Source organism: Miniopterus schreibersii (assembly GCF_964146895.1).
Source record: "Miniopterus schreibersii genome assembly, chromosome: 17".
NCBI lineage: Eukaryota > Metazoa > Chordata > Mammalia > Chiroptera > Miniopteridae > Miniopterus > Miniopterus schreibersii.
Window position 1 is genome coordinate 28,324,322 of NC_138117.1, and position 22,663 is coordinate 28,346,984.

Genomic DNA, 22,663 nt, shown 5'->3' on the forward strand with positions numbered 1-22,663 from the left:
CCAGCATTGTTAACAGAACAAAATAGAAAACATTAGACTACAACAGCATGTGAGGGGTGTTACAGTTTCATAAATCTGTTTTAGTTATATACGTACATGTGTACCTGTGTACCTGTGTACTGAATCTTACCATTAAAAACCATTCCTCACCCCAGGTTAGTTTAAAAGGTTTTGAAAGTCACTTGTCTACATCAAGCCAAAGCAGGATACCGCTTTTCAGTATCTCCAACAGATGACACCACTTCTATTTAAATACCTTCTACTTGTACTTCACACAGTAATGTTAGGAACAATTTCAGGTGGTACCAACATCCATCTCTGTTGACTTTTACTCCACAATTCACAGAAAAGGGTTTTTGTTCTTTCAAAGAAAAATCTCCTGCAGTCTTATTTCTTTCTTTTTTTTTAAATCAGTGAACAGAGGTTGTTACACCTAAAAATCAGAAAGGTACAAAAGAGAGGTCTCCTTTTGGTTGCCAAGAAGAGGCTCTATAGACAAAGGGCAATGAAAGAAAAACAGAAGAAAGGTACACAGGGGATTGAAGATGGGAGAAGAGAAGCAATACCAGATAAAAAGGTCAAGTCAATAAAAAAATTATCAAACTTGGCAATTTCCTAAGAGTATGCATTCCTTACCAGCAAATATTTTTATTTTGGAAAGCAGGGTCCACCTTTTATTTAAAAAAAAAAAAGAGAGAAAACTCTTATATTCAAAAGAAGGGAAAAACCATACACAAATGAACCCTTTCTTGTTCCTTAATACATGTAATTCACCATTACATGACATATATAAATTCACAAAACCTGTATGCAGCTGACTAGCAACTTCATTCTACCTAAAATGCAGAAGAAACTCAAAATGTATGCAGGGAATAAATTCTGAAGTCAAAAAAATCCACAGACTAAACAAAGCTCAAGTACTTCACACTTACAGGAGCACCTTAGGGCCTAATTCAAAGCCTTGTTACTACTGCTTTGCTCCCAAATCTAACTATAATATCAGTTTTCAAGACAAGAGCAGTTGAAGAGCATTAAATTAAGGAGGCAGGGCACGCACTGCTATCGAGAGGTACATGGACATGCAACAAGAGGTAAGCTGACCACCTCACTGCTTAATCCCTTTTTAATAAGAAAAATGTATGCCCCAACTTTTAGAAAAATATCCACAATTACTAGAATAAGAAAAGTTTTAGTTTGCAAAGAGGGGGAAATCCTCAGCAATTTGAAAAACTCGGCTTCCAAAGACTGTGGCTAACCGTAATTTGTACATTCTATTATAATGCTTTCAAAAGTTCTATCTAGGACTACTTAAACCAGCATGTCACAGAATAATCCTTGATGTTAGCGGAAGGTAAAGTATGCCCAACGCTGGGGAACTTTATAAAACGCTGGTGTTCAAATTCCCCAGCCAGCAGTTCTGATTTAATTAGCCTCGAGGGAGCTGGCATCAGACCTGTTAAAGTGTTCCAGGAGAGTCTAATATTCGGCCAGAGTGGAACCACTTAGACGAATAGTTCTCTGCATGACATCTTTAAGAATCATTAAGGAATCTTTAAGAGGGATATAGTATGCAGCATTTCCCAAACTTGTCTTCAAATCCCTTTTTTCACTGAGCACCTTAGACTTCTGAGTTTGTCATTGTTCAGCTGAAAATCAAGGTAAATATTAAGCTTAAATATTAAAAATCAAAACTGCGCCACTTTCCAAGGTTTATAAAAGCTCTAATATGCTTAGAGACGGGGAGGTGAGGGAAGGGAGAAAAGCAGGCTTACTTTTATGCTGCTATCACGTTTTTTATTACTTCACAAAAATTCCAAATGAAAGACTTTAATTTTAACTAAAAACTTCGCAGTTCATTGAAGTGATGCTTACATTAGCCTGTGACTTAAAAGCATTCATGCGTTGTAAAAGCTAATTCCAAAAGTAAACTCATGCTGCCCTCTAATGGTCCAAGATAAACATTTTTACCTGAACTACACTAGAAATACTGCTGATGAATACTTTTATTATTTTATAAATGGGAGAATTATATTAGAAAGCATAGAAGGAAAATAAGATTTCACTTTTTGGGTATGCCTGAGTGCAAAAGATTAATTAAGACTGCACTATTCGCCCTAGCCAGTTTGGTTCAGTGGTCAGAGCGTTGGCCCGAGGACTGAGGGGTCCCAGGTTCGGTTTCGGCCAAGGGCACGAACCTTGGTTGCAGGCTGGGCCCCAGTCAGTCAGGGCACAGGGAGGCAGCCAACTGATGTCTCTCTCACGTTCCTGTTTCCCTCCCTCCCTCTTTCTCTTTCCCTCCCTCTCCCTTCCACTGAAAAGCAATGGAAAAAATATTTTCAAGTGAGGATTTAAAAAAGGACTGATATATTCATGTTCAAATTTTTTATATTAGCAGGCCGTTTTCATCCAATTACCGTCTTGCCTATGCATGTGAAAATCAAGAGAAAAGTACAAACCATCCCTGTGCATTCCACAGCTGCTATCTCTACTCAGCTTCGTTCCAAACTATGGCAACACTTCCATCTTAATGCTCAGACCCCAAAAAAGAAATTAGAAAACTATGTATATTCTTGCACAGTTATTACATCTAAAGTTTTCATTAGCATCTAAAGTTTTTCACTAGAAGCTTAAATACTTCCAAAGGATGTCGTTTCTGGTTTACTGTAAGTACTGACATTTTAAAATAAAACTGCATGTCACTCCTTTAAATGTATCCAAAGGAATCTAAATATCATAAAACAAGTTGTTATCTACCCTCATCTACTTCAAAAATGCCTAAACTCTGCCCTGGCCAGTTCTGCTCAGTGGTTAGACCGTTGGCCCGCGGACTGAAGGGTCCCGGGTTCGATTCCAGGCAAAGGCATGTACTTAGGTTGCAAGCTTGATCCCCAGCCCTGGTTGGTGTGCCTGTGGGAGGCAACCAACTGATGTGTCTCTCTCACATCGATGTGTGTGTGTCTCTCTCTCCCCCCGTTCTACTCTCTCCGAAAAGCAATGGAAAAAATATCCTCGGGTGAAGATTAATAAAAAATTAAAAAATAAAAATCTAAACTGTTAAATATATCAGCAATTTTTCACCAGTTTTTCTTCTTGAACTTGCATTTTATTCCATTCTCTCCATAGAATTTTATACTGTTATATTTTACACCTTAAAGTCCTTTATTGCTATCATAATCCTATGTATCAAGAATATGGATATCAATTAAAATTTTTGAAAGTTTATATCTCCTGTGACCATACGCATGTATGTTTTCCAAAATGTTGTGGAATAATCCATTACTGCAATTGTTATTAGCAGATAATTAATGGAACAACATAAATATCACAAATTTTGATCATTTTTAAACAAAAAGTAAAATCTTAGTGGCATGCTTCCTCGTGAGATTGAAAGGGCTTTTTAAAAAAATGTGTATGGTATGTACGAAAGAGTATTTCTTACTGCTAAAATAAGATAGGTTCTCAATTTAATTCTTATTTCACAGTTTCCTGGGTAGATATAATCACTGAGAAACATAATTCACGTTAAGAAGTAAATCACCCCTGAGTTTTGTAAAAGCAAAAGCTTTTTTCTGGGTCACAACTTATACTGTGACCTACCATGAGAAATTACTTTTAATGCTGAAGCCACTGACAACTTGATTAGGCCCCCTTGCAATTTGTTGAAAGCAAAGAACTAGAAACTATCTGACTTGTAATGGGATGTGTTACACATATATTACAATTATTCAGTTTCTCAATTTCTAGAAAGTAGTCCGAAAGGCATACCTAAGACATATCAAATGACTATTAATTATACCAGTTATTCTTACATTTCTTTGATATAAAGGGAAGAAGAATAAAAATATTAATTCAATACCTGTCTGCTGATAACAGTATTTGTTTTATAAAATGTTTTTATATTATCATGCATTTCAAATATATTTTTACCATAACTTTAGAGCAGCAGATGGCCAACACCCAACAGTACATACTGGCAACCAATCCCAAATCAGGCTATCCAAAAAAAGTCTCACTTTCTCAAATCAAATATGCGTTGGGCTTAAACGAAAAAAATTTTAATTTGTCTCATAAAGCAAGACCCAACTACATGCTATATACAAGAGACATACCCAAGACAGAGAAAGGCTAAAAAATGAAAGGATAAACAAAGGTTTACCAGGCTAATGAAAACAAAAAGAAACGATGAGTCTTATCCTGGTATCAAAGTAGAATTTCAGCTAAAATGTGTTCATGTCTCAGGACACTTTTTTATTGCTAAAATCTGCAATTCTCAAATAATGTATAAGTTATGAATACTTCCGTGCCAAATAACACAGCAACTACCCTTATGAAGCAAAAACTACAGGAGATGCAAGGAGATATGGAGAGAGGCACAGAAATGCTAAGACATTTTGGCATCGCACTCCAGCAACAAGACAGAGCACAGAGCCGGGGGGGGGACCTTAGCAACAAGCACAAATTTTCCTACAAAATATAGGAATTCTCTTGTCCTAGCACGCCATCCCCACTCCTCAGCAACTTCGGGCTGCACTAAATATTAGATTCCACACGGCAGCTGGGGGACACAGCTTGCCCAGGATGCCTGGACGGCCACTGCCTCTATCTCTTTCCCAACCCCCGCTATCTTTCTGCTGCTTCTGCATCTGCTTACTTAGCCCACTCCTGTCGTTAAGCCCTCTCCTACAGCACACCCAACACTTATGCCCTCCCTTGGGCTGACTAAAGTTGCTTCTATCAATAAATAACTTGAAATTAAAGCTGTGGAGAGAAAATGGTCTCTCTCCATCACCCCTGCTGGTGCCTGGAACCTCCCTTCCTCTTCTACTAGATCCTGCTACTGTTAAGAGTTGAAAAGAGGCTCACTCCTCTAGATCACGTGGCACTGAGGAAAAACTCTTCCTTGGAAGCCAAAGTTAGGACTATTCACAAGGTACACTGTTCACTGTAATTAAAATGAGTTTCTATGGGCTATCTTGGGAACTTGGCCACCACTTACTTACCAAAATCTTACTATGAGAAAATACTTAGTGTTCTAAGTTTCCAGTAACCAACATAAAAACAAACTTTGGAACATGGCCTATTTCGGTGATAACCCAAAATCTTGCCCAGAATTTATTAGACACAATATTCCACTTCCAAGAAACGCTGTTATTGCAGAAACTTCTCTAAACATGGAACATAAACACTCATTATTAATAGTCACAGCACTTGCCTTAAAAACCATACTTAAATTTCTTTCTAGATCCAATTAACATTAAAAACTTCACAAACACTTCACTAAAAATCAATAGTTCAAGAAAATACATTAAAAAATGATTGAATATTAAGGAAAAATGCCTGGTATATAATATTGTTTTTCTATTCTTAAAGGAACACTCCAAACCAAAGGGGGGGGGGGGGAAGATTCAGAATTTTTCAAATTTCTCAAAGCTAATACTAGCAACCTGTATAAAATTTTCTTTATACAAAGCCCACTCATCCATATGTCACATGCCACATTAAAAAGAGCTTCATACACACAATACAGTGTATAGATGATGTGTTGTGGAACTGTACACCTGAAACCTATATAATTTTGTTAGCTAGTGTCACCCCAATAAATTCAATAAAACGGGAAAAAAGTAAAAAATAAAAATAAAAAATAAAAAGTTTCATAAATTAAACTGTCATTTGACCTGGTTTTTTTTTTTAAACACAAGTAAGTAAGCATTGCTAAAGCAACATTTTGCTCAACTGAACCAAAAAAAAAAAAGACATTTGTGAGATAACACTACTTCAACCACAAATAAAGTAAATTAAATATTATACTAGGTTTTCAGAGCTTAAACAATAGATTAAATTAGTCTCAATTAAAACAATACAGCATGCTGTTTATTTCCCCTAATCTAGGATAAAAATTGTTGAAATTTTAAAAGAAATTTAGGACTAGGTCACTTCTTGTAAAGAAAGAAAGAAAGGATAGGTCACTTCTTGTAAAGAAAGAAAGAAAGAAAGAGGGAGGGAGAGAGGGAGGGAGGGAGGGAGGGAGGGAGGGAGGGAGAGAGAGAGAGAGAGAGAGGGAAAGAAAGAAAGAAAGAAAGAAAGAGAGAGAGAGAGAGAGAGAGAGAGAGAGAGAGAGAGAGAGAGAGAGAGAGAAGGAGAGAAGGAAAGAAGGAAAGAAGGAAAGAAGGAAAGAAGGAAAGAAAGAGGAAGGAAGGAAGGAAGGAAGGAAGGAAGGAAGGAAGGAAGGAAGGAAGGAAGGAAGGAAGGAAGGAAGGAAGGAAGGAAGGAAGGGATGGATGGATGAATTTAGCATTTATGACAATTGGGTTGTAGCTGCATTTTTCTAAAGAATCATGATCAACTTGGCTGAGAGGAGGGTTTATAGTAATTATTCTCTTGGGCCTACTTTCCTTATCTTCACCTTTATGGAGGATAATTTTTTAAACTTTTAACATAAAGAACTCAAAAAATATCTCAAGAGCATTTTTTTTAAATTGGCCAAATAAAATAAGACAGTCAACCCAGAATTACAAAGAGTCTTATTTTTTCATTTAAGAATTGGTTTTGTTTACTTCTGTGTTTGTTTTTGTTTTCAGGGAATATGAAAAATGTTAAATTTGTACGATGTGAAAACGTTTTTTATTTAATAAACATACCAGGTATTTTAAACAGTCTCTAACCCAAACTAAGGGTGAGTGTTGGTCCCGCCTGACTGCCTGTAAGAGCAGAACAAAGGAGCAAGGAGTCTGAATCTGCTGTGGCAAGAAAACACAGACTAGGACACCTTGGGGATGAAAGCGAGAAAGTCGAAGGATTGAAAGTGAAATGAGCAGCTATCAAGCTTTGACAAGGTAGAAGTGTGTGTATTAAATGCTGCAAACAATTACGTTAACAGGCACAAATATTCTGAGGCCCATGCTTAAATTCCAAATCAGTAACAGTCTTGATGTGTAGAGTAATTTTCCAAGGGAGAAGTGGCTCTCTAAACTGTGATGTCAGAATTATTCCAGGATCAACTAAATTCCAACAAAAAGCCAAAGCATGCATATTTTTATTACAGAATCAATTATTCATTCTCTAAAGTGTATACTCAGAAATTATAATAGAATCACAGCCTGATTTTTTAACATTGGGCAGAAGTCAATGTCCGAGTGCAAATATTTAAATTCTTTTTAAGGAACTAAAAACACTATGGTAAAGTAAGGAAATCAGCCATGTGTGGTCACAAATTTGTTATATTTAATCCTGAAAACACCACTGTGAGGAACCTTAAGTTACTCTCCCCAATTCACAGATGAGTTAACCGGGAATTAGAAAGCTGAGTAACCTGCTCAAATCCACACAGCTACCACTCTAATCCAGAGTCTATACTTAGAACTAGACTATATTACCTTTAATATAAAAGAGACTAACAATTAAATAACATTTATTGAGCAAAGCAGTAGCTAAGCAATTTACAGACACATGATTTTATCCTCAAACACTAAGAGAGAAAATTTTAGCCCCTAGTAAGATATTTATGATGGTTTTGACCAAATGCTTGAGGTGAAAATCTGATACTCTCTTACAACTAGTTTTAGCTTCAAATAAAATTGACTATTAGAAAATGTATTTCTAAATCACGTTCATTTATTTACATAAAATGAAATGGGCCCGTTTTAAGCTTAGTTAATGAGTTTTGACCACAAACCCATATAGTGGCATCCATCTATTTCAACATTTCACTTTCATCTTCATTTAGCTCAATGTATTTTTCTAATACTGTGATTTCTCCTTTGATGTCTGCATTATTTTGAAATGTGTTGTTTAATTTCCAAGTACTTGTGGAATTTTCCAGGTATTTTTCTAACTTAATCCCTTTGTGGTCAGAAACATAGTTTATATTTTTTCAATTCTCTTAAATTTACTGAAAATTGTCTTAGAGAATAGCATGCCATCTCTCTTGGTGACTGCACCATGCATACTTGAAAGAAAATATAATTTACTATTACTGGATAGAGAGTCCCCTAACAGTGACTGAAAGTGTTGCTGAATTCTATAGCTGTCTTAGCTTGAGCTGCCATAACAAAATATCATAGGCTGGGTGGCTTAAACAACATTAATTTGTTTTTTCACAGTTCTGGAGGCTAGAAGCCCAAGATCAAGAAGCATGGTCAGTTTCCAAGGAGAGCTCTCTTTCTGGGTTGTAGATGGCAGACTTATGGTGGCCAGGCAGAAGGAGGATAGAGTGTAGAGCTAGCTATCTGGTGTCTGTTCTTATAAGGGCACTAATTGCTTTAAAAGGGCCTTACCTTCATGACCTTTCTAAACATAATTATCTCCCAAAAGCCCTACCTCCAAATACCATCATATTGGGAGTTAAGGCTTCAATATGAATTTGGAAGGAACACAGTTCAGCCTATAGCAGTAGCAGTAGCCTTACTGCTTTTCTGTCTACTTATTCTAAGGCCTATTAGCAGGTGCATGCATATTTAGAATTGTCAGGTCTTCTTGATGATTATATCCTTTCATCACTGGTAATTGTACTCTTGGCAATATATTTCTTGCTCTAAAGTCTGCTTTGTCTGATACAAGTATAGCTACTCCACCTTTAATATGATTAGTGTTTGCATAGAATGTCATTCTCCATCCTTTACTTTTAACTAATTTGTGTCTTTATACTTAAAGTGGATTTTTTTACATCACATATGGTTGTATTTCCTGTTCTTTTATGCAATGTGACATTCTCTACCTTTTAACTTGAGTGTTTAGAACATTTACATTTAATGTAATTATCAATATGGTTGGGTTTAAATCTACCATATTGTTCTTTGTTTTCCATTTATCCCATATGTTCTTTACTCCTTTTTTCTACCTCTTTTCTGCCTTCTTTTAGATTACAATTTTTTGATGATTCCACTTTATCTCCATTATTGTATTCTTAACTACTTTTTGCTGTGTATCAATATACATCTTTAACTTACCACAACTTCCCTTCACATCACTTATTGTATCAGTTCATCTACAATGTAAGAAACTTACCTAGATTTTCTAGATGCTTGTGATGGGAGGGTAAGCATTTAAAAAATGCTTTTTTAAATAATTTGATTTTTTTTTTTAATCCTCACCTGAGGATATTTTTCCCATTGATTTTTAGAGAGTGGAAGGAGGGAGGGGTGGGGGGGTCATAGACATGAGAGAGAGACATCAATTGGTTGACTCCCACACATGCCCCAACTAGGGCTGGGGATCAAACTTGCAACGGAGGTATGTGCCCTTGACTGGGAATCAAACTCAAGGCCCTTTGGTCCAAGGACCAACGCTCTAATCACTGAGCCAAACCAGCCAGGGCTAATTTGATTTTTATCTAATACTTGGGGAATCAGATGTTGGGGGAACCTTCTTCATATTTCACTTCAAATAAAATGTTCTGTTTCTATTTCATAAAATGAAGAGTGTTACATCTGGTCTTACTAAGCAATGAGGTTTTTTTTAAGAGTTATGTCTACTAGTTCCTATTCTTAATTTTAAACACAGCCTGCCTAAGACGAGCTACTGATCCAGAATCACCCTTCATTTACCCTAAAAGCATCTCCCTGGCTCTCCAGTTTCCTCACTTCATATTCCAGTTCATTCTCCCTCCTATTCAAATTCCTTTCTCTGGCTTATGACTTTTAAAAGACAATGTATTTTTAATCTCTCTTTATTATGGGTTTAGATTTATTTCCTCTAAATGAAAAAGTCTTAATTTACTTAATGTAATCCTATGTAAACCATGAGAAAAATATTTAAAATTTTGTCTGGTAGCCTCCTATCTTTCCGTTCTACATCTATTCTGTAAAGTGATATCCTCATAAAGAAATAGCATTTTAAAAAGAAATACCATTTTGAAAAGTTATGGCATACATTCCAGGTATAAAATATATGATAAAAGTATACATGAATATATTCACCAAACCAAGGGATGTAATACACAAAAGGCAAAATTATATATAACTATTAGAATGAATTTCTATTTTTCACCACCTCACATCTACTTCATTTATCCAACAAGCTTTAAAATTGTGTATCTGGTTGACTTTTCCTATTATGTTGAACTATTAAAGTTGGCATATTTATGGGTTAAAAAACAATCAAGTATTTGGGACTTCATATGGTTCAAACACTCATTTATCATTTAACCACCAGCCATGGAATACTAACCAAAGTGAATGTACCCAGACTGTATGTTGTTTTATAGTATACAAGCACCACCTGGTGGCAGAAAGCAAAACTGTAGCTTCTTATCTGTTATATCACTACTGCTACAAATACATTCAAAGTTTCTGAACAGTTCTTTCTTTCCAAAATGCCTTTTTTTTCTTCCCCAATATAACTTTATTGATTTCAGAGAGAAGAAAGGAGAGGGAGAGAGAGAGAGAGAAACATCAATGATGAGAGAGTCACTGATCGAGCCCGCAACCCGGGCATGTGCCCTGACCGGGAATCGAATCCCCATCGCCTGGATCCCCCGTCGACGCTCAACTGCTGAGCCACGCCCGGGGGGGCCCAACATGCCTTTTAAAGGGGCATTACACACTAGTGAAGATCACTTAGGCTGACTACTTGAACAAGCTTAAAATAAACAGCACACCTAACAATAATTAGCAGCTAGTCATTAGCCTTTGGGGAAACATTCTATAAAATAACTGTGCTCTTCATAGCCCTTTGGATGGGACTAAACGCTGTTTATCCAGGCTGGACACAAACCCAAACTTGGCCGACTGAAGTCCCCCTACCCCAAATCCAATCTGAATGACAAATTCCGGGATGGACAGTCTACTCAACATTTTCTGTTTTTTCAAAGAGCAACCCAAAACCAAAGGATGTCCTTCACACACAAGTGGAGGGACTGGTATTGCATGAGGTATAGCAAACGGAAACGGGTTTCTTGGAAAATAAAGTCAAGCAGAAGGACAATGAGACTAGAGCTAGAAAGAGAAATGGGAAATGCAGGAAAACACCACCAACGCCCTGCATCCAACCACGCCAGCAATCTCCCCGAGAGACCTTCAGTTGCTCGGGCAGAAGTCCCCGTTTCCGCAGGAGACGGGGCCCTTTGGCAGCCTGCATCAGCAGACCAGGGGCTCCATGGCCATCAGCCAAGCAATAATGCTTTTTTCATCTGTGAATACACAAAACTGACAAATTGTAGGAGGCTGATTTTAACCATTCTGTTCCTTGAGATAATGCATATCATTTTTGGTAACAAAGCTAGGAAAACAAAAGCATAAAATGTTCTCTGATCTTTACATCTTGTACTTTGTCCTGTAAGTTTGTGTATGTTTTCAACTGTATAATGTAGCTGTTAGTGAATAGGGCCCCAAATGGGGGCGAGGGGAATGTAACTGGATGCATTCATTTTCAAGCATCTTGGTGTAACAAAGGGAGACAGCTACTTCACAGCCCAGGTCGAAATAATAATCTTTTTTCTCCAGCTGTCAGAAATAGGGTAGGGGAGGGAAAGGCCTTTTTATGAGGTCCTCCTTAGACTCTGAATGAGTTCAAGTGGAGGAACCTCATAAGGAATAAACAAACTAAAAAAAAACAGCATGTTTAATATCTAATTATTACTTAATATTATTTTAAGTAGAAAATGAAAAGACCTTTTTGAAAATCCCTGTAAATTACATCTGTTTCTTAAACTTCTTAACCTTTCATTCCCTGCCTTATTCAGAAGCTACTGATTCATCTGGAACCTGACAAGGAGAAGAGAGTCTCCTCGAATCTTTGGCTCCAAAGTCCTGTAACACACTCAGGTGTTGTCATCTGCAAATTAAGGTCATAAGTGGTACTATCATTCTAACGGAGTAGCGGTGAGGTTTGCCGTTTTGTGAGCTGTGCGCTTTTGTGAAACACGGCACTGCACCTTCCCTACTTTCTTTTTACACTTTTTGTGACCTATAGAAAATTCTCAAGACTCTCCAAAAACCTGAAGGGAAAATTCCCTTTATCCATTATGGAAATGGCCTACGGCACAACCCCTTGGAGAAGTCAAACAAAATTCTTGCACCTTCATGACAACCACAGTCAGATTGTGAAACTAGGAATTGCCAACAAAGGAAAAATGTCAGCATTCTTAACAGGAAATCTAAAGCAGAAAAACTAGCATCAAAGCAAACCAGCTAACCCGTCACATCCTCACATCCCAACCCCCTGCCTGCTGGTTCATTCAGTTCCAGCCGCCTGGCCTCCTGAGGGGGCACCCACACACGGGCACTCTATACCCCAGGGCCTTTGCACTTGCAGTTTCTACTGCTTGGACCACTCCCCCCTCTCACGCCATCCACAATGCTGATTCCTTCTGTTCCTTTAGCTCTTTATTAACATTGTCACCTTCTCAGTGAGTAACTGCCTCTTACTGACGACGGCCTCCCCCACTAGAACATGAGCTCTGTAAGGACAGAGGTTAATGTCAGATTTTTTTATTGCTTTACCACCAGATTTCTTTCATTTGAAATAAATTATAATGTTATATATCAATTATGCCACAACAAAAAAATCAAAAATAAGCAATAAATTCACTAATCAAAACTCAAGCAAAATTTCAATACAGGACTATAGGTATCAAAATCAATAAACATTTAAATATAAAACCCTCATGAGTCTGTTCATTATAGCACATTAAAAATTAACTATCTTGCAAATATAAAACAGGCAAGGTTCCTAGCTCGGGTGGCCAAACAGATCTATTGTGCTTAAGTAGGCAAATACTGTAGTTTTATTATACGAGAGAGAAACTGAAGCTACTATAGGACAAAGGTGATGTCCCTCTCGCCTCCCACACAGTGTAGACACCAAGCTGAGAGCTGACAAGCCTGCACAGGGTTCTCCACAGCTAGAAGAGGCCACAGAGAATGAAACAGCATCCCAGGGGCCAAAGAGAGCTAAGGATTCAGAGATCAAGGCAGCCAGGCAAGATGATAGATACTCTCGATGACTACTTAGGAGGAAACTATGGCCCACGATCACCAAGTACAGGTTTCAGCAGGGCAGGCAAGAGAGGTGTCAGCTACCTGGTGGACAAGGGCCACCCCGGGAAAGACCAGAGGAGCAGAGACAGAGCACAATACAGGCCACCCACACTGAGGTGAGGGCCCCTCCCTTCCCACCAGAGCAACAGTCAGTTCCCCAGACACACCTGGGAGGGAAGGGCGGGGCAGAAGTCTAGGGGGCTGTGCTTCCTTTTTCTCCGAGAACCTTAGCAATATTTAAATGGCTGACTTACAATTTAAATAGAACTAAGTTTTAAATGGTAATTTTTCCATTACCAAGCAAGACACCGAAAAATATCAAATTATGGATAGACTAAATAAATAACTTCTTCTCACATCTGAGTAGTAATGTCAGCAAATATACCAAATGATTTTAAAAGCATCAGCATCCCACACCAAGACAAAATGATAACCACGTGACATGATAGAAGTATTAGCTACACTACATTGGCAACCACAGTGCAATATAAATGTATCAAATCAATTCAAACACCTTATGCTTACACAATGTTACACATCAATTATATCTCAATAAAAAAATTTCAAAGCATTTGCAAATATCTGATCACATGCGAGAACTTATACATAAAAGTAGTGGAAGAAATAACAAAAAAAATAACAGATTAGATATATCTTTTAAAATTGTAGTACATTAAAAACAAACACAAAACTAACCAATTATTTTTAAGCAGGAAAATTAAATAAAGACTTACTGTAATACCCTGAACACATGAACACTTGAAGATTGGTCAATCAATGAAATAAACATTAGCAAACTATAACAGACAAGTCACAAAAGATAAGCAACAAATAAATATTTGAAAACCTGTTCAGCCCCACAAGTAATCAATAAAACCAAAATCTAAAAACTCCACTTTTTAACTATCAAACAAGACAATGTGTTGAAACCCAATTCGTGTTGTCAGAGAGCAACGGAATATACTGTAAGTAGCTGGTACAAACTTTAATGTAATTAGGCAAAAATATATTCTTTTTAATCCGATACTCCCCTTGCAGTAATCTATCTTAAAGAAATAATCAGTGATGTAAACAAAAATTTGTATACAAAGAGTGTTTACTGTAGCATTATTTATAATTGTCAAAAAAGGGAAACCTAAATGATCAAAAAAGGTATGTTTTGTTTGTATGCTTATAAAGTATTCCTTGTTTTCACCTGTTTATATACTTATAAAGTAAACCTTGGCCATATGAAGCATTAATATCCATCAAAAATAATTTTTAAAGATTACTTAAAGATATGAAAAATGATCACTGTATTAATGATCACTATAAGTCAGTCATTTAAATATTGCTAAGGTTCTCTGAGAAAAAGGGAGCACAATCTCCTAGACTTCTGTCCCCCCTTTCCTCCCAGGTGTGTCCGGGAAACTGACTGTGTCGTCCTGGTGGGAAGGGAGGGGCCCTCACCTCAGTGTGGGTGGCCTGGTGAAAAGAAAGCAATTACATATATGAGATGAACAAATTATGATATAGTCATGCAATGGAACAGCATTCAGCAATAAAAAGCAAAACCCAGATATGAGCAACCCAGATGAATCTCTAAAAACAAAAGCAAACAAACAAAACCAGAAAAGCATTATATGAAGTGGAAAAGGCCAGACACAGAGAGTAGATACTACATGACTCTAGTTCATGAAGCTCAATGACAGGTAAAACTAATCTACGGTGACATAGTGGCTGCTTCTGGGAGGAGGGAGGGGGAAACTCCCAGGGTGACGGAAGCATTCTTGATCCGAGGGTGACAGATGATGATTCACATATGTAAAAAGTCACCAAGTAAACTATAAATACACATACACATAAATAAAATAATCAAATGAAGTCATCAAGATGGACATTTAAGATCTGTGCATTTTACCATTTATACATACCTCCATGAAGTACTACGGAAATTGTACATAGTGGATAACTTCCATTTGGTTAAATATATTTATATGCAAAGTATAAGATAAAGTATACCAAAATATTAAAGGTGGTTAATTCTAGGACTGCAACTTATTTATAATTTCTTTTTAATTTTCTGCACTTTCCACATCCTCTACAATGAGTTAAATTACTTTTATAAATGATCAGAAAAAAAATAATACACTGTAAAAAAATATCCTGCCATGTTTGTAAAAGAAGATTCTATTACATTTGTAACTATCACAAAATTATGTAATGTGCAGAAAGGCAGTAAATCCAACAATTTTGTTTTTAAATTATAAAAACTCTTTTAGGAGAAAAGTAGGCTCTGACTCCTGTTTTCACAGTACTAAATTTCACTGAAGTGCCCTATAATTTCATGCTTTTTTTAACAATGAAAAATTATCTTTAAAAAAATTATAAACACTCATGTTTGCAATGTATTCAGACAAATTAAGAAAAACACTAATTAAGCTAAGCACCTGTTTGGTGAGGAAATAAGCAAGCCAGCTGGGTAGTCAGCACCACATTGTTGAATAACTAAAATATGGTCCTGCCTGCAACAAACATAGGGGTCTCATGACTCAATGAAAACTAGTTCTTGATAACCAGTTATTTTTTTAAGTTAAATATTCCTGTGAGTCTGATCTATCTAAATCCCATGCAAAATGCCCAAAGTCAAAATTCTTTACAATGCAAATACTCTTTGAGTTTCAGGAATGTTTTAATTTGCATAAATTAATAAATAAGAACAAAACCATAAACAGACATACGCACCTCTGATTGTACATGCCCCGGAAGTTGTAATTAGCTCTATAATTTGGGAAAGGCTTTGGATCTAGTGGCCTGTAGATGGCAGGCTCTCCCCTCTTCATGGCAAGCCCGTTCAGTTCCACCGTGGGAGTTATACTACCTGTTTAAGAAACACATCGAAGGCACACAAGTGAACTATTTCCATAATGAATCTTGCAAGCACTATTTACACTACGTATAATTACCATGGAAGGAGGTATGATTTTCTAAGGGAGTGTATAAACAAACTACGTAAACAGGAAAATCGTTTCAAATGAAATCTATTTGGGGTTTTTGTAACATTTTCTGTAATGACCAAAAATTCAACTTTATAGTGATACTATTTCAAAACAAGGCACACAAGTTTCATAGATTGCTTAATTTGAATATTATAAAGTAATGAGCTTACCCCAGAAAGCTTACAACTACCTCATCAAAAACATTATGATCTGTGAATATTTTTATTTATATTTTGGTAATCAAGCAACTAAAATTAGCAAGAAATACAGTCAGTCATCAGAAATTCCTGGATTTATCTAATGAAAATAAATTTCAATTTTTTTCTATAACCAACAGAACAAAGGAATACGAGTAATGCTTTCTGCAGATAATCTTTGTAGATACATACTGAACATGCATGAGTGAAGTGATACATCAGAGACTAGTTTCAAAATAACTCAGGGGAGGGAGGGAAGAGAAACACGACTGGCCGTCATGCCTGGATAACCAGAAGCTGGGGATGCACAGAGACACGTCCGCTCGCTCTCTCTACTTTAGCACGAGTTTGAATTCCATAATGAGTAACACAGAATGTAAAATTATCATGTCAAGTTATTTTAAGTGCCAACAGAGGATCTTTAATAAAACAGATGCGCATATATTGCATATAACAAATCACAAAAATATCTCTAAGCTTTCCTGGAAAGTAAAATGTGCTTGCAATGTAAATTCTGTGCACCGTGTATTTAACACTCCATTCACCATACAAAAGTGCGTCTGCCTCCTGCCACAGCTAACCCGGGACCGGCACAGAGCGGCCGCGAGGGGAGCTGACCCGACGCACACCGGGCAGCCAGCCGCGGGCCACTGCCAAGAGCAGAGTCCCCAGCCCGGCCGGGCGTGGCTCAGTGGTTGAGCGTCGACCTCGGATCCAGGCGATCGGGGTTCGATTCCTGGTCAGGGCACATGCCCGGGTTGTGGGCTCAATCCCCAGTTGGGGGCGTGCAGGAGGCAGCTGATCAATGACTCTCTCATCATTGATGTTTCTCTCTCTCTCTCCTCCTCTCCTTTCCTCTCTCTGAAATCAATAAAGATATTTTTTTTTAAAAAAAAAGAGCCAAGACCCTGCCCCAGGGCTCCATCCACAGGGCCCTGTGAGACCCGGCTGGGGCGAGGAACAGGAAGGAAAGCCAGGCTGAGAGGGGGAGGGACGGGGGAAGGACAGAGGCGGTGGAGAGAAAAGAGGGAATAGAAGAAAAACAGCAAAGAAGAGTTAAGGATTGAATGAAGTCAAGTTAGCCTAAATCCCTAATTTAACCCACAGGCTCGGGCAGAGGAGAGGCAAGCACGGAGGAGTTCTCTTTTCTGCCTCTTCCATTCGCTCAGGGTCTTCCCAAGGGAGAAAGAAAGCGCACAGACGTCCCGCACCCAGCCCCAGGAACGACTGCACGCAAGGCTCGTGGGCCTCCACTCAGATGGCGAGCGAGCGTGCCAGCACCGGAACGCTCCTCACGCCAGTTTCCGTCACCACCTCCCTCCCCAAGTCGCCCACTGGGACTTCGTCATCACAGGCCAGCTTTGTCTGTCCTTCAGGTCTGAGTGTGTGTCGCACTGTCCTGCTTCTTTCACTCGACATCACGGTTTTACTGCATCTATCAGTATTTCAAACTTGTCATCACTGAAGAGTCCAAAGAAGAACTATACCAGCTTATCTATTCTGCTGTCGTTGGGACATCTGGGTTATTTCCAGTCTGGGGCTATTAAGTAAAAGGCCACCTTGAACTTTGAGAAATAAGTATTTCGTGTATATACACTCATTTCTCTTGGGTGTATAGGCCTAGCAGTGGAACTGCTATGTCGCAGAGTAGGTTTATGTTTAACTTTATTACAGATAGCCTAACAAATTTCCAAAGATTTCTATCAACACCAAAGGGCAGTCCATGCCTTTAAAAGTTTACGGTTTTCTTACTTCATAAGGACTTCAGTTTTTTACCATACCATGTGAATCAGTTGTAAGATTCATGTCATTTTGAATTCTCCTTTGCAATAATCACACAGACACCAAGAGTGTCAAGTCCAAGCCGGGTCTCTGTGAAGGAGAGAAGATAAGCAGAAAAGCACACACCGTGCTGCAAAGGCTCCCTCTTCTAGAGTGAAATACCGCCAACTGTCTTGTCAGAGCGGGACCACGCAGCGACGCGGCCCACAAAACGCTCAGAGAGGAGCTTCGAGCTCTGAGCTCCCTCCGGTGATGCTCAGCATGTGTGAGTTGGACACAGGTTACACACACATAATCATTACACGGGAATCCTCATGCATCACATGGGTATAAACAACACTGTTATGTGAACACACGACCAGTTTTCAGTGGTTTTCAGACACATTAAAGGAAATTTCTACACTTATCAGTGATAAATATAAAAAGGCGAATTAGATATACAAACGTCTAGAGCTACAATTGCGGATTCCTAGGATGTGACAGGAGAAAGGAAATTGCCACAACTCGTTTTCAAGGAGCAACATTTTACTGACAGTTGAGGACACAGCTTTGTGGAAAGTTAGAATAGTCCCTGGAACACAGTAGTCACTCAATAAATATCTGTTGAAAGAATGAACTGATGTTAATCAGCCAGGGCTCCCTGGAGAACTGGCCAGCGCCAGGGCAAGGAAAATACAAGATGACCGAGGAACAGCTATTGTATCAGAAAGAAAGAAGTGCTCAAAGGAGGGGGAAGATAGAAGAAGGAAACAGGAATGACCTGGAAGGGGCCATATCACTGGCAAGATCTGGGGCAGGTGGAGAATCAAAATAAATGACATATTATAAGCCTCTAAGTAAAACAGGAATGCAAGTGTCTATAATGATAATAAATGGGCAAATGAAAAAACAAGGGGGAAGAGAAAGCTCTTGGGTAGAAATGCCAACTAATAAATCTGAGAAGAACACTGGAATTTAAAAATCGCCCTTTGGGAAAGAATACATTTCTGTTGTTTTAAATCACAAAAGGTAAAAAATCACTCTGGCATTCTTCAGAGCAGTAATTGATTCAGGCAAGAATCACCAATGGGCGAGAAATCTGATGGGTGAGGGAGGGTTTGATGAAAAACAGAATGTTCATATAGCCTCAAAGTGTCTCCTCAGAAAATAATTATTAACTTATTATTTAACAATAAAATAGACTTATTAACTTTACAAGAGAGAAGCCTGGCAGACGTACAATGAATCCAACTGTTTTTTTTTTGTTTTTTTTTTTGGATTGTCTTTTCAATAAATGGGACAGAGTTTACTGAATGTATGTTAAAAAGGAGAAAAATCCTGACCCTCACATTATACATAAACCTTAAATCCTGACAGACCATAGACCTAAATTTAAAAGATAAAATGACAAAGCTTCTAAAAGTATTATGAGGTTATCTTTGTAACTCTGTGGGGGACAAAGATGTTGTAGCACACACAAAAGCACTAACCATAAGGGAAAAGACCAGTAAATTAGACTTCATTCAAATTTAAAAGTTCTGTTCATCAAAATGCACATTAAAAGTATGGAAGGATATTTGCAATACACAGAGCTGACAAAGGAAACGAATCCAGAATATGTAAAAACCCTACAAGTAAAAACAAAACAAAACAAAACAGAAAAGCTTAAAAAACAGACAATGCCATTTTTAATGGGAAAATTATTTCAACCGGCACCCTACAACAGAGGAGAGCCAACAGGCACATGAAAAGGGGCTCAGCTCCACTCGTCACTAAGAAAGGCAAATTAAAACCACAATGAACTACTACTACTCTACCCCCTACAAGAACTGCTAAAAATTTTGGAAGATACCATACATTGGCAAGGAAGGGAAAATGACATCTGATATGATGTGTGCATATATTATGTCTGTATTTTTTGTAAGTATGAACTTGGAAAGGGGCAAACATTCATTTGCTAATTCATTCAGGAGACACAGGTTCCCTCAATCGAGGAGGGACAGACAAGACAGGTCTGGCTGTGTGCCCAGGCTGGAGTGCAATGGTATTCACAGACACAACCCCACTCCTGGTCAGCAAGGGAGTTTTGACCTGCTCTGTTTCTGACCTGGCGGGTTCACCCTTCCTTAGGCAACCTGGTCACACGCATTCCCAAGAGGTCACTGATCCCCATCAATACAGGGCACTACAGCCCAGAACTCCTGGGCTCAAGCACTCCTCTTGCCCCAGCCTCCTGAGGTGCTAGGACCACAGGCTTACACCACCTATAGGATTATGTACAATTTTTCTCATCCTGATGCTTTTACTGATTTCAAAATAAAATCAAAATAGAAGATACTTAAATGCAATGGTGAACATATAGGGCAAACAGAATAATAAAATTTAACATTGAATTAAGCATGGGTCTCCAAATTGGGTAACCCAAAACTGCTTGGGTCTCCAAATTGGGTAACCCAAAACTGCTTTAAATGGATACGTTCTGTTAATGGCAATTGGATTATAGGAGAGAGAAGAGAATGGTCAGAGTTGTTCCTGTCGAACTTCGAGGAAAATTCTCTCAAGAACACCATTTCACTGTTACTGCAATCTACTACACAATTTGGCCAAAACTGTGTTGGTTTCTTTACTGCATCTAATCCATGCCTGAATAGCTTTCTTATTTTTTCCAACAGAAAAAAATGAAAGCTTGTGATGCAAAAACAGCGACTAAGACACCTGTTTTCTTGTGACGTTCATCAACTTCTGGCCTTAATTCGTTTTCTGATTTAAGAATGACCACATGCATAACCTATGACCCGACCACTGCAATCCTAGGTACATCCCCAAGAGACGTACAGGTACAAGAATGATCACAGCCGTATTATTTCTAACTAACAGCCCCAAACTGGAAACAACCCAACTGTCCCCCAACAGGACAATGACTAAGTAAGCTGTGGGATATTCCTGAGTGGGATACTATGGAGCACTGGGATACTATCCTGTTAAACACAACACAGATGACTCTCCCAAACATAACACTGACAAAAACAAGCTATCAAGTGTATGGTCCCAACGAGCAGGCACAATGAATGTAAGACATCAGAGAGCAGAACAGTGCTCCCTTTGGAGTTGTGCAACCACTCGAAAGGGCTGAGGCTCTGGTAAAGCCTGTGGAACTGGTAAAGCAATCGAAGAGCAAAAATCCACCAGGGCTCTACGGCGGAACCTGTGCGCTTGCCCACACATTCTATTATACTCCATTCTGAAAGTTTACCCCCCAAATCTACCTCAATCTCAGCCCTCTGCAACTTTCAACAGTGGAAATGCATCTCCTCTGGCCCTCCAGACTCAGTCCTGTTCCGTTCCCCTGGCTCCCCAGCTGGTGTGCCTCCTGCAATAACCTTCCAAGGGGGGCCTGACCCAGAGCTCGGCTCACACCGCTCTGGCTCCATTCACACCACCCGCCCTGGAGAGCGCTGCACTCCCGTGGCTGCAGCCACTGGACTGGGAACACCTGTCCTGGGTTCCAACCGCCACTCCCAACACCTCTGCAGAGTAGGGGCAGATGGTACTCAATGCATATGAGTTTCTTGTCTTTTCTTCACCCATAAACTATAGCAGGGGTTTCCTAACAGACCATGGTTTTAGTATTTTCTGCCTCCCATTCACATGTCAAATTGAACCTCTAACATGCTTTTTTGAACATATCCACCAGCTCCTAAATATCAATCCACCAAACTACACAAGTCCTCACTTAACATCGTCAATAGTTCTTTGACTTTAAGCTAAACGGTGTATAAGGAAACCAATTTCCTATAGGCTAAGTGATATACACAAGAGTTAAGTTCCTGCATCTAATAAAATGGCGTCATTCGAGGACCTGCTGTATAGATAAAACTTAATCTCCTGAAGCTGGCATTCAAGCCCGTGGCAATCCACTCCCTAACTGTATCTTCAGTCTCATCTCTTAATGGTCACTTACCTACTCTAACTAAAAACCATCTACCAATTTTTTTAAACCAAACTCATTGTCCAGATTCCAATTTCAGTGCCTTTCCTCAGAGGAGTCTTCTTTCCTTTCCTCCACGCCAGCCCTCTGTCCAGTCAAGGCCCATATCGCACCTCAGCTCCCTCAGTCCACGTTACCATTACTCACAATACTAATGGCTGTTATTATTTACTTGTTACCTAACCTTTACCAGTGAGTTATGTGATTTATGTATACAAATGTGAAATCAGTATTTTATACTTCTTAGATATATATAGATATATGTAAGTTCTTAATAAACAGAGGGTACTAATGATCAACCAGCAATCTAAAGAGATTTTTAAAAATTAAGTAAGTAGGTAGCCTCTTACCAACTTCAAACTGAATAGTGTTTTTTTTCTTTACTGTAATAATAGTCTGGCTTATTTAAGCTTACTTAAAAAGTACTGGAATCAGTTGAACAGAAGCAAAAGGATAGCAGTAGGAAAGCACAGAGCTCTGGAAAGAGCAGTCCTTGCAAGAGGAGACTGTGTCTACCTAGTAGGTGCCACAAGAGCAAGAACTGTCTGACTTGATTACAAGCATAAGCTTGTGAACTGTAATTAAATCGATTTACAGAGTCATTGTTGGAAGGCAAAATGTGTTTCTGTACTCCATCACAAAAATACCTAAAGCAACACTGGTCAAAAGGTAACCACTTGAATTAATAAGTTAACAAATAAGTAAACGGATGCAGGGCTGGTAATAAACTTATGAAACATTATTAACTCGATGCTGCAAACTCAT

At 38.5% G+C, this 22,663-nt stretch overlaps 1 protein-coding gene across 23 annotated transcripts in view; it reads right to left on the bottom strand.

The window, feature by feature from the left end:
* The window catches only part of STAU2 (staufen double-stranded RNA binding protein 2), a 218,321-nt gene that overhangs the window by 163,014 nt on the left and 32,644 nt on the right, over positions 1–22,663 (bottom strand). For all 23 annotated transcript variants that reach the window (XM_081116639.1, XM_081116649.1, XM_081116633.1 and 20 more), the window contains one exon: positions 15,699–15,834. In XM_081116639.1, the coding sequence (XP_080972765.1) occupies positions 15,699–15,834 (136 nt within the window). The remainder of the gene's footprint in view (positions 1–15,698; positions 15,835–22,663) is intronic.